This window comes from Strigops habroptila, unplaced genomic scaffold (genome assembly GCF_004027225.2).
Source record: "Strigops habroptila isolate Jane unplaced genomic scaffold, bStrHab1.2.pri NW_022045628.1_ctg1, whole genome shotgun sequence".
Lineage (NCBI taxonomy): Eukaryota > Metazoa > Chordata > Aves > Psittaciformes > Psittacidae > Strigops > Strigops habroptila.
Window position 1 is genome coordinate 655,582 of NW_022651105.1, and position 10,456 is coordinate 666,037.

General features: G+C 63.2%; 2 protein-coding genes across 2 annotated transcripts; one reads left to right on the plus strand and one right to left on the minus strand.

Annotated features, from left to right (window-relative positions):
- Positions 1-718: 718 nt before the first annotated feature.
- LOC115603273 (basic proline-rich protein-like) lies at positions 719-3,818 on the plus strand. The gene is made up of 4 exons (XM_030475036.1): positions 719-781; positions 1,750-1,975; positions 2,398-2,544; positions 3,042-3,818. The coding sequence occupies exons 2-4, from the start codon at positions 1,765-1,767 to the stop codon at positions 3,665-3,667; spliced, it is 984 nt and encodes a 327-aa protein (XP_030330896.1). The 5' UTR covers positions 719-781; positions 1,750-1,764; the 3' UTR covers positions 3,668-3,818.
- Positions 3,819-4,265: 447 nt separating this feature from the next.
- SAE1 (SUMO1 activating enzyme subunit 1) lies at positions 4,266-10,314 on the minus strand. Its single transcript, XM_030475039.2, has 9 exons — positions 10,084-10,314; positions 9,069-9,180; positions 8,124-8,297; positions 7,519-7,661; positions 6,756-6,855; positions 5,548-5,653; positions 5,042-5,186; positions 4,599-4,668; positions 4,266-4,467 (listed from the first exon to the last, which is right to left on the minus strand). The coding sequence occupies exons 1-9, from the start codon at positions 10,182-10,184 to the stop codon at positions 4,375-4,377; spliced, it is 1,044 nt and encodes a 347-aa protein (XP_030330899.1). The 5' UTR covers positions 10,185-10,314; the 3' UTR covers positions 4,266-4,374.
- Between the last annotated feature and the right edge of the window lie 142 nt (positions 10,315-10,456).

A 10,456-nucleotide genomic window follows, 5' to 3' on the forward strand; every position in this document is an offset into this window, starting at 1 on the left:
CATATGGTTATCTATAGTGCTATCTATAGGGCTGCCCATAGGGATATCCATAGGGCTATCTATAGGGCTATCCATAGGGCTATCCGTAGGGTTTCCATAAGGCTATCTATAGGGCTATCCCTAGGGTCACTATAGGGCTATCTATGGGTCTATCCATAGGTTTATCCATAGGTTTTCCATAGGTTTGTCCGTGGGGTTCCCGCACTGTCGCGCTCTCCGCTGGATACAGGGGCCGCCGCGGGCGCTGATTGGCTGCGGCGGAGGCGGCTCCGTCCTATCAGAGCGCGGCGGCGGCAGCGGCGCGAGGGGAGGGGAGGGGGGAGGCCGGAGGGCGCGGGGGGGGGGGTGGTGGTGGTGGTGTAGTGGTGTCCGAGGTCAAAGGTCAAAGGTCAGGATTAGGGGTCCCGGTGTCTTGGTGGGGGGGGTCGGGTCGGTCCCATTTGGGGGTCCCGGGAGGGGGTTCCCGGCGGGGGGGGGGCGGGGCCTGGTTGGACCCTTCCCGCTGTTACCGGGCGGCGGCGGCGGCGAAACCTGCCCTGGAAACGGCGGGAAACGGGGGGGGGGGAGGGGCGCCCCCCCATCTCCCCCCCCCAACATCCCCCCCCCCCCCCGGGTCCTCGTTGGTCGCCGCCGCCACAAGCCCGAACTTGTTCGGGGGGGGGGGGTCTGGGGGGGGTGGTAGGGGCGTGTCGGTGACGTCACAGAGGGGCGGGGCCGCGCCCCGAGCGGGCAGCACAGACCGAGCCGGTGCCGGCGCGACCGCGCGGTTCATGCGGCTGAGGTGAGTGCGGGACGGGGCGCCCCATAGACACCCCATAACTGCCCCACAGCACCCCATAGACACCTCATAGCTGCCCCATAGACACCCCATAGCGCCCCATAGCTGCCCCATGGCACCCCCTAACTGTCCTATAGACACCCCATAGCACCCCATAACTGCCCCATAACCAGCCTATAGCCACCCCATAAACACCCCAATAACCACCCCATAACCACCCCCCAAACACCCCATAACCGCCCCATAAACACCCCCCCCACCCGCCCGTGGGGCAGCACGTGGGGGGGGCAGCAGGAGGGCGCGGCGGGGATCGAGGGTCACTCGTGGCGGGGGGGGGGGGTGTGGGTGTCCCCCGGTCTCCTCGTTCCCTCCGGTCCCGTTTCCCCTGTACCCGTTGTCCTGTTCCCGGTCCCATTCCCGCTCCCCCGTTCTCGTTCCCATTCCCGGTCCCGTTCGCGCTCCCATTCCCCCGTTCGCGTTCCCGGTCCTATTTCCCCGTTCCTCTTCCCGGTCCCGTTTCCATTCCTTTTCCCGGTCCCGCTCCCGATCCCGTTCCCAGTCCCTCTCCCAGTCCCAGTCCCTCTCCCAGTCCCGGTCCCGTTCCCAGTCCCGATCCCGGTCCCCCGTTCCCAGTCCCGGTCCCATGGTCCCATTCCCGGTCTCATTCCTCCGGTCCCGTTCCTCCCTCCCCGTTCCCATTCCCATTCCCATTCTCGATCCCGTTCCCCCTTCCCATCCGATTCCCATCCCCTTCCCATCCCTTTCCCGTCCCATTCCCGTCCCGCTCCCGCCGCCTCGGGCCGTGCCCGGTTTGTTTACAAACACGCCCGCTCCCTGGGGCGCCCCCTGGCGGGCGCGGCGCCCCCCGCACCCGCGTGTATTGGGGGGGGGGTCTAAGGAAGGGGGGGGGTGGTTTGGGGGTGGCCTCCCCCCCCCCCCATTGACACACACACACACCCCCCCCCCCGCAGAGCCCCCCGGCAGCCATGGCCAGACCGCTGCGGGAACGGAGCCCCCCCGCGCCCGCCCTGCCCGCCCCTGCCGCCTGCCTGCGCCGGGGGGGCCGCGGCGCCGTGTGCCCCCCCCGCGCCCCGCCGCTGAGCTGCGCGTGTCCCGGGGAGCCCCCCCCCGCCTGCGGCATCTTCCGCTGCGGGGCACGGGGGGGGGACCCCCCCGGCGCCACCCACAGCGGGCACGGTGAGTGCCTTTACCCATGGGGGGGTCCCGCTGCCCATGGGGGGGTCCCTCTATTCGTGGGAGGGGTCCTTTTACCCATAGGGAGGGTCCTTTTAGGTTGGGGGGGTCCCTTTACCCATGGGGGGGTTCCCTCTACCCTTAAGAGGGGGGTCCCTTTACCCATGTGGGGGGGTCCCTTTACTTGGGGGGGTTCCCTCTACCCTTAGGAGGGGAGTCCCTTTACCCGTAGGGGGGGTCCTTTTAGGTTGGGGGGGTCCCTTTACCCATAGGGGGATCCCTCTGCCCGTGGGGGGGGTCCCACTGCCCCTGTTACAGGTGACAAGTCAGAACATGCCCCCCCCCAATGTATTTGGGGGTTCCTATTGCTCCCCCCATACGCTGCCTACTCCTGACCCCCCCCCCCCCCCCCCCACTCTCTCCAGGCGAGTTCCCCCCCCCCGGCTGCCGGGGAGCACATGGGGCCCCCCCCCCCCAATGGTGGGGTCCGGGGGGGGGTCCCCAACGGGCGGGAGGTGGGCGCCCGCCTGCGCCGCCTCGGGGACGCCTTCCAGCGCCAGCACGAGCTGCAGGTGCGGGGGGGGCACCCCGAAACGGGGGGGGGGGGCACCCCGACACCACCCCCCATTGTCCCCAGTGTTATCCCCCTATTCCCAGTGTTATTCCCCCTCCTTTCTGCTCAAGGGAAAGGAAGGGGGGGCCCTAACTTGGGGGGGCACCCCAAAATTCCCACACACTCCCCCCCCCCCCCCATAGCCCCATTCCCAATGGGATCCTCCCTCCTTTCTGGTCACCAGAGGGAATGGGGGGGGGGGGGGGGGGGGCGGTTATTTGGGGGGGTTGTTATGGGGGGGCTGCTATTTGGGGGCTGTTATTGGGGGAGGCTGTTTTGGGGGGGGCAGGCACCCCAAACTGGGGAGGCTGTTATTTGCGGGGGGGGCACCCCAAAATCCGACATCTCCCCCTATTCCCGGTGTTCCTCCTATTCCCTCTTGCACACCACAGGGAAGGAGGGGGGTTGGTTTTGGGGGTGGGGAACCCCCATATTAACACTGCCCCCCCCTTGCAGCGGGAGCAGCGCGGTGGCGGCGGTGGCGTGTTTTGGGGTCCCCTCTGCCGCCTCATCTCACAGTTGTTGGGAGCCATCTACAACCTGCACGAGTAGGGCCCGGCCTGCACCCCAAAACTGCCGGGACCCCGGAACCTGGGTCCTACCTGCACCCCAAAACTGCTGGGACCCCGGAACCTGGGTCCTACCTGCACCCCAAAACTGCCAGGACCCCGGAACCTGGGTCCTACCTGCACCCCAAACCCTGGGTCCTACCTGCACCCCAAAACTGCTGGGACCCCAGAACCTGGGTCCTGCCTGCACCCCAACCCCTGCCTGTGTCCTGCCTGCACCCCAAACCCTACCAGCACCCCAAGGCTCAGGTCACCCCAAGGGGTGTCACTGCCCTCCCCCCCCCCAATTCCTATTTATTTAACTTATTGGGGTGCATTTTGGGGGCGGGGGGGGGGGGGGGCACTTCCAGGTGTCCCCCCCCCAGCCCCGGTGGGGGTGCAGGTGCTGTATATAGTGTATATGGGGCTGTATATAGGGTGTACAGTGTATATAGGGGTGTACAGATGGAGGGGTACATGGGGGGGGTGTATATAGGGGTGTACATGAAGACTGTATATAAGGGGTGTACATAGGGGTGTACATATGGGCTGTACATGGGTGTACATAGGGGCTGTATGTGGGGGCTGTATAGAGGGGGGTACCTATGGGGGTACATTTGGGGGGGGGCATTTGGGCTGTTCCTGGGTTTGTACCTTGGTTTCCAATAAACTGATTTGAAGGAGATGGGGGGGTAACGCACTTTGGGGGTACCCAGGGCTTGGGGGGCACTTTGGGGGTACACGGGGTTGTGTGGGGGGTGCAGTTTTGGTAGCAGGAGGTTTGGGGGTCCATAGGGTTTGGGGGGCCCTGAGGTTTGGGGGGCCCCAAGAAGTGGGGCTGAAGGGGTGGGGGTTTGGGGGGCCATGAGGCTTGGGGGGGGCCCTGAGATGTGGGGGCTCCATAAGGTTTGGGGCTGCAGCAGCGGGGAACCGTGGGCTTTGGGGGAGTCCCTGAGGTTTGGGGGGGGGGGGGGGGGCATGGGGTTTAGGTCTGCAGCATATGGGGGGGGCCATGAGGTTTGGGGTGTCCCATGGGGTGTGAGGCTGCAGCATTTGGGGTTGCCCCTGAGGTTTGGGGGGGTCCAGCATTAGCTCACCCCTTCCCCCCCCCCCCCCATTACAAACCACTTTCTACAAACCAGCTTTTATTAACCCAAACCCCGCCCCCCCAACCCGGGGTGTGGGGGGACCCCCCCATTGACCCCCCCTCACCCCGGGGTCCCCCCCCCCCCCCCCCGTGCTTAGGGGGGGCCCAGACACTCCACGGTGCCGTTGCCTCTGATGCCATCGAAGAAGAAGAAGTTGTTGTGGGGGGGGTCGCGCTGGGACAGGGCCTGGGGGGGGGGGGGAACACACACCCCCAGATTGGGGGGGTCAGGATTGGGCCCCCCCCCCCCCCAAAGGGGGATTTTGGGGACCAAGGGGGGGTCTGTGCCCTGTAGACCCCCCCAGAACCAGCCCATACCTTGACCACCTCCTGGCCCAGGACGCCTCCGACCACAGCACAGACCGGAGCCATCTCGGAGAAGCAGTAACTGGAATGGGAAGGATCCAATGGGAAAACCTTGGAATGGCACCAAGTGTGTCGTGTCCAACCCCCCTCCCCCCCCCCCATCTCCCCCAAAACACTGAGGGGCCCCCCCAAAAAGGAGCTTTGGTGCCTCCGCCCTGATAAAAATAAGCCTGTCCAAATGCCGGCTGGATGTGCCACATTCCCAGCGGGAAGCGTGTGGGGACATGCAGGAAGGGCTGGGAAGTCCCGGGACCCCCCCTCTCCGGGCTGGGGTTGAGGCCAGGACTCGGTGTCACCCCAAGGCCAAGTGTGGAGGGGATTCCTCTCCAGGTCAGGCACCGGAGAGGCCCTGGGGCAGGATGATCCCATGGGAATCATCGTCATTCCCACCTCACCTGACGAAGTCATCCGGCAGCACCTCAGCGCCCACCCCCAGCGCCTCCAGCACGTCGCTGCGGATCTGGAGCAGCAGCTTCGAGTCCTCAGCGTAGCTCTGGGGGGATGGATCCCGGCCGTTATCCGTCCGGAATTTCAGCAGCACTGGGACAAGGGAGGGAGCGGAGTCACCCCGCTGCTGGCAGCATTCCCAACGGCTCTGCCGGCATTGGGAGAAGCCCTTGGTCAAACCTTCAACTTGCTGCGTTTGGGAAAGCTCCGGGTGCTCCCAGCTCTTCCCAAGGGAAGAGGCAGGCTCTGGAATGCCATGGCATTCCCTGGATGTTGCCACCAAAAGCTTACAGCAAGGGACGCGAGCAGAGTCCCCAAAACCCCTCCAATCCAACCCAAAACCACTGGGATTCACCAGCAGATCTGAGCTCCCGTGGCCAGCCGGGAAGAGCAGCAGGAATGGGGAGCAGGGAATGGGAAGCAGGGAATGGGAAGCCGGGAATGGGACCCTCACCTTGGAGCAGGAAGTAATCCGGGGCCGTGCGTTTCAGCGCCGCTGCCGCCTTCTCCCCGCTCCAGTCCACGGCCAAAGCCTCCTTCAGGGGGCAGAAGACGAGGCGCTGCCAGGACACGGGATGAGAAGGATGCATGGAAAAGGCACCGGGTTTTCCCAAGGGGATGAGCCCAGGATCATCCTCAACTTCCTCATGGAACCATGGAATGATTTGGGTGGAAGGGACCTTCAAGCTCATCCAGTCCCAACCAACGGGCAGGGACACCTTCCATAGGGCAGGTTGCTCCAGCCTGGCCTTGGACACTCCTCATCCAGCCCTTCTCCATCCAACCCATCCCAGTGTCCCACCACCCTCCGAGCAAAGAGCTTTATCCCAATATCCCATCCAACCCTTCCCGTTGGAAGCTCTTCCTCCTCACCCCACCCCTCTATCCCGTGTCCAAAGCCCCTCTCCAGCTTTCCCGGAGCCCCTTGAGGCTCTGGGAGCTGCTCCAAGGTCTCCCCGGAGATTCTCTTCTCCAGGCTGGACAAGCCCAGCTCTCAGCCCGCCTCCATGGCACTGTATCCCTTGGGATCAGAGCTGGGGATGGGATTTACCAAGCACAAACTCAGGAGTCTTTGGGAAAACCAGCTCTGGAGCGGGAGGTGTTCAAGGAGCTGAAGGTCTCCCATAGGGACACAGGGAAGAGCTCAGGGCACACGGGGCTTTCGCATCTCCCAAACGGATCCGGAAGAATTCCAGGCTTGGAATCACACTTCCCCCCCCCCCTCAAATGGCAGGAGGGTGACAGCTGCTTCCATTGGCATCCCAGGAATATTCCCAGCCCTTCCGAGGGGAAGCTGCACCCCCAAGTGAGGCAGAGGGACACAAAGGGCGGCTCAGCTGCTTCTCCTCATGGCCAGGGGGGGATTTCCACTCCTCCCACCACATTCCAGCTGGGAGAGGGAAACAATGCCCGGCCGGAGGCATTTCCATGTGAAAAGGTTTGGCTTCGGAGCAGATTCCACCCCCAAGACATGGAAAACCTGCTCCGAGGGAGCTCGGTAACAACAACGCAGCTTTCACAGCCTGGAAAACTGGGTGCACCCCGCCCCTTTCCCATCAAAACCAGTAAGGAATTGCCTCACCCCAGTATGGGAAGCAAGCAGCAGCCGGGTGGGAGCACCCAGAGCTTGGAGGAGGTGTCCAGTGGGATTTTCCCACTCACCTTCTTCACCATGGTGGTCTCAGAGGGATCCACTCTGGCTTTCTTGGTGTCCGGCCCGTCCTCCACGCCCGGGCTGGCTTTGGGCACTTTGGTTTTCTCCCTATGGAAGTCAAACATGGAAAACCCCCAAGCCTCAGTTGTGCTGCCCCACAGCAAATGATCCTGGATTCATGGAATCATGGAATGGTTTGGGTGGAAGGGACCTTAAAGCTGCTCCAGTTCCAAGCCAGGGGCAGGGACACCTTCCATAGGGCAGGTTGCTCCAACCTGCTAGGGATGGAGCATCCAAACCTTCTCCATTCAGTCCAACCCAGGATCATCCTCAACTTCCTCATGGAACCATGGAATGGTTTGGGTTGGAAGGGACCTTCAAGCTCATCCGGTCCCAACCAAGGGGCAGGGACACTTCCATAGGGCAGGTTGTTCCAACCTGGCCTTAGACACTCCTCATCCAACCCTTCTCCATTCAACCCATCCCAGTGTCCCACCACCCCCCGAGCAAAGAGCTTTGTCCCAATATCCCATCCAACCCTTCCTTCTTCCCGTTGGAAGCTCTTCCTGCTCACCCCATCCCTCCATCCCGCATCCAAAGCCCCTCTCCAGCTTTCCCAGCGCCCCTTTAGGCTCTGGGAGCCGCTCAAAGGCGGGAGAACCCCCTCCCTGATCCCGGCGGGAGCAGCCCGGCACAAGGAATGTTGTGGATGGCTTCTCCTGAGGGAGCAGCTCCAAGCCCTTGGGGGGGTCCTGCCCCTTCCCCACTCACTCCACAAACTCGTGCTCGCCGAGGTCAGCGAACATGTAGCCGTGGTAGCCGAAAACGTCGCCGGTGAAGAACTTGACGCTGTTCTTGTGGCAGATGTGGTTGATCTTCACCATCACGTCCCGGGAGCAGCAGGTCAGGCAGACCTGCAGGTGGGAATGCCAATGGGAATGGTCATCCTCCCCCAGCCCAGATCCCTCCGTGCCGGGTGGAAGGCTCCGGCTTGGTTATTCCTGGTTCATGAGCAGTTTTCCCTCCTGGCGCAGGTGCCTTCACTCCAGGCACCTCCTAATTTTGGTGGGAATGGATGGGCTGGAGCTAAGTAGGGATGGTTTTAAACGTGTCTATCCCAGGATACACGGATGGGGGGAGCTCCTCCCCGTTATCCATATCCCCCTCCACAGCTCCTGCCACAGGGAGCTCATCCATAGGAGCACACCTGGATGTGCTGCTGTTCCTCCTCCCGCCAGCCTGGAATCCTCCAAGCGCCAGCCCCATCCCATCCCACGGGAAGCAGGCGGAGAGGCAGGAGCAGCAAAGCACCAGCACGATGAAGAGCAGGGTCAGGAATAAGAGCCCCCAGAAGCACCCCCCCTGCCCCGTCGCACCGCATCGAACTGGGTGAAGAACTCCTCGGGTTTGGTGTCCACGCTCCCGGCATCAGCTTTGACGTCCACCATGGGGTTGAGGTTCTGCGCCCGCTCCAGAGAGGCCTCGGCACGGTTCCGGCCCAAGGAACCCGCCGGGATGAGGAACTGAGCCCGGGTGTCCTCTTGGGAAACCTGGAATGGGAGGAAAACAGCGGGATGAGGCTGTGGGAGAAGACCCTGCAAGCTCCAAGTGGAACTGAGACACAACCAGAGCAAGGAAGAAACCTCTTGGTTGCTTCCCGCTGTTCCACAATCCCCATGGATCCGGAGCTGGATTCCGGGCTCGCAGCTCCCTCTTGTGCCCGAGGAGACGCCAGGCCATGACCTGGAGCCCATGTTCACGAGGGGGGGGGAACATGTTTGCCACAGGCCTCCAAGCTCCGGCTCGGGAATTTCAACCCCCCCCCCGGGGCTGGTTAGGGATTGTGCCCCAAAATGGAGCAATCCTGCCCCAAAATGCAGCCGTCCCGCCCCAAAATGGAGCAATCCTGCCCCGAAATGGAGCAATCCAGCCCCAAAACGGAGCAATCCAGCCCCAAAATGCAGCCGTCCCGCCCCAAAATGGAGCAATCCTGCCCCAAAATGCAGCCGTCCCAACCCAAAACGGAGCAATCCTGCCCCAAAATGGAGCAATCCTGCCCCAAAATGCAGCCGTCCCACCCCAAAACAGAGCAATCCAGCCCCAAAATGCAGCCGTCCCCCCCCAAAACGGAGCAATCCAGCCCCAAAATGGAGCAATCCTGCCCCAAAACGCAGCCATCCCACTCAAAAACGCAACTGTCCCTCCCCAGAAAGGACCCGTCCCGCCCCAAAAGGGACAATCCCGCCCCCAAACGGGAACAATTGCACCCCAAACCACGACAGGGACACCCCAAGGCGGCCCTGTCAAGCCCTGGCGCTCACCTGCTGATGGTCCAGCATGGTCAAGCCCTTGACTCCAGCCAGGATGAGGTTCTTGGCCACCTCCGCTCCCAGCCCCTTCATCCCCACTAGCAGCACTCGGGAGGCTCTTAACCTGCGGCACAAACACCCCTTTGGGAGAGGGAAAAGAGGGTGCAAGGGGACAAGCAGGCAGGAAAACCACGGTCCTCAGCATCCATTTGAACACCTGGAAGGGGCAGGAATGGGGCCAGGCTGCAGGAAGGAGCCTTCGAAGCTGGAAAATGACCCCTCGGAGAGAACAGGGGCTGAGGAAGAGGGTTTCCAGCAGGCAACAAGCAGGCGGGAGCAGGGCATTTGCAATTCCAGCTGGGAATGAAGCCGAAGCTGTTTCTCCTCCCCACACACCCCCCATTTTCAAGTCCCTATAGAGCTCCTGAGGACCTCCCCAGCAGCTACCCTCACAGAAGCCCCTACACAGCCCCCAGTCACCCCCATAAGCGTCTATAGGGTCCATTCACATGACAGGCCCCCCCCCCCGGCCTCTATAGACTCCCTTCACATTTCAAACCCCCCCCCAGCCCCTATAGAGCCCACAACAAGCTCCTATACACTGCCATAAAGGCCTCCTAGACCCTCACAAGCTCCTACAAGGCCCCCATAAGCTCCTACAGGGGGTCTCACAGGCTGTGGGGCCCCAGAAGCTCCTCCAGGCCCCTATAGGACTCCCAGAAGCCCCTCCAAGCCCCTATAGAACCCCCAGAAGCCCCTCCAGACCCCTATAGGACCCCCAGAAGCCCCTCCAGACCCCTATAGGACCCCAGAAGCCCCTCCAAGCCCCTATAGAACCCCCAGAAGCCCCTCCAGACCCCTATAGGACCCCCAGAAGCCCCTCCAGGACCCCCAGAAGCCCCTCCTCACGCTGCAGGCCGCCCCTCCACAAGCTCTTAGAGGGGCTCTCACAGGCCGCGGGGTCCCTCAGGGTCCTTCAGCGACCGCAAGCGCCGCCCCCCCCCCGACAGCCCCCAGCCCCACTGACCGCTTCTGGGCCTCGAGCCCCCAGAGCCGGATTTGCCGGTCATACTGAGCCGCCTCCTCCTCGCTGATGCCGCCGGGGCCTCCCTCCTCCTTCTCCACCATCGCCGCCACCGCCGCCGCAGCCGCCTCACGGCCGCCGCCGCAGCGCCCCCTGGCGGCCCGCGCAAACGCCGCGCTGGTACCCGGCGCCGCTCCACGTCCACCGGAGGGGAGAACGAGGGATTCACCTCCCGCTCCCGGAGGGTCTCTTACCCTGCAACCCCACGGGAAAACCACCTCGAGCGGCTTCTCTCGCCGCTATAACCCCGCAAGAAGGCGTAAAACCGCTTTTCTTCGTTTGAGGAAACCCCTCGGGAGCCCTCAAACAAGCATCA

Coding starts and splice junctions, on each gene's coding strand:
- LOC115603273 (XM_030475036.1), top strand. CDS start 1,765: ATGGCCAGACCGCTGCGGGAACGGAGCCCCCCCGCGCCCGCCCTGCCC. Junction 1,976..2,397: donor CGCCACCCACAGCGGGCACG/GTGAGTGCCTTT, acceptor CACTCTCTCCAG/GCGAGTTCCCCCCCCCCGGC. Junction 2,545..3,041: donor AGCGCCAGCACGAGCTGCAG/GTGCGGGGGGGG, acceptor CCCCCCTTGCAG/CGGGAGCAGCGCGGTGGCGG.
- SAE1 (XM_030475039.2), bottom strand. CDS start 10,184: ATGGTGGAGAAGGAGGAGGGAGGCCCCGGCGGCATCAGCGAGGAGGAG. Junction 7,662..8,123: donor TCTTCACCCAGTTCGATGCG/GTGCGACGGGGC, acceptor TCCCACCTGCAG/GTCTGCCTGACCTGCTGCTC. Junction 4,669..5,041: donor CTGCCGGATGACTTCGTCAG/GTGAGGTGGGAA, acceptor TTCCCATTCCAG/TTACTGCTTCTCCGAGATGG.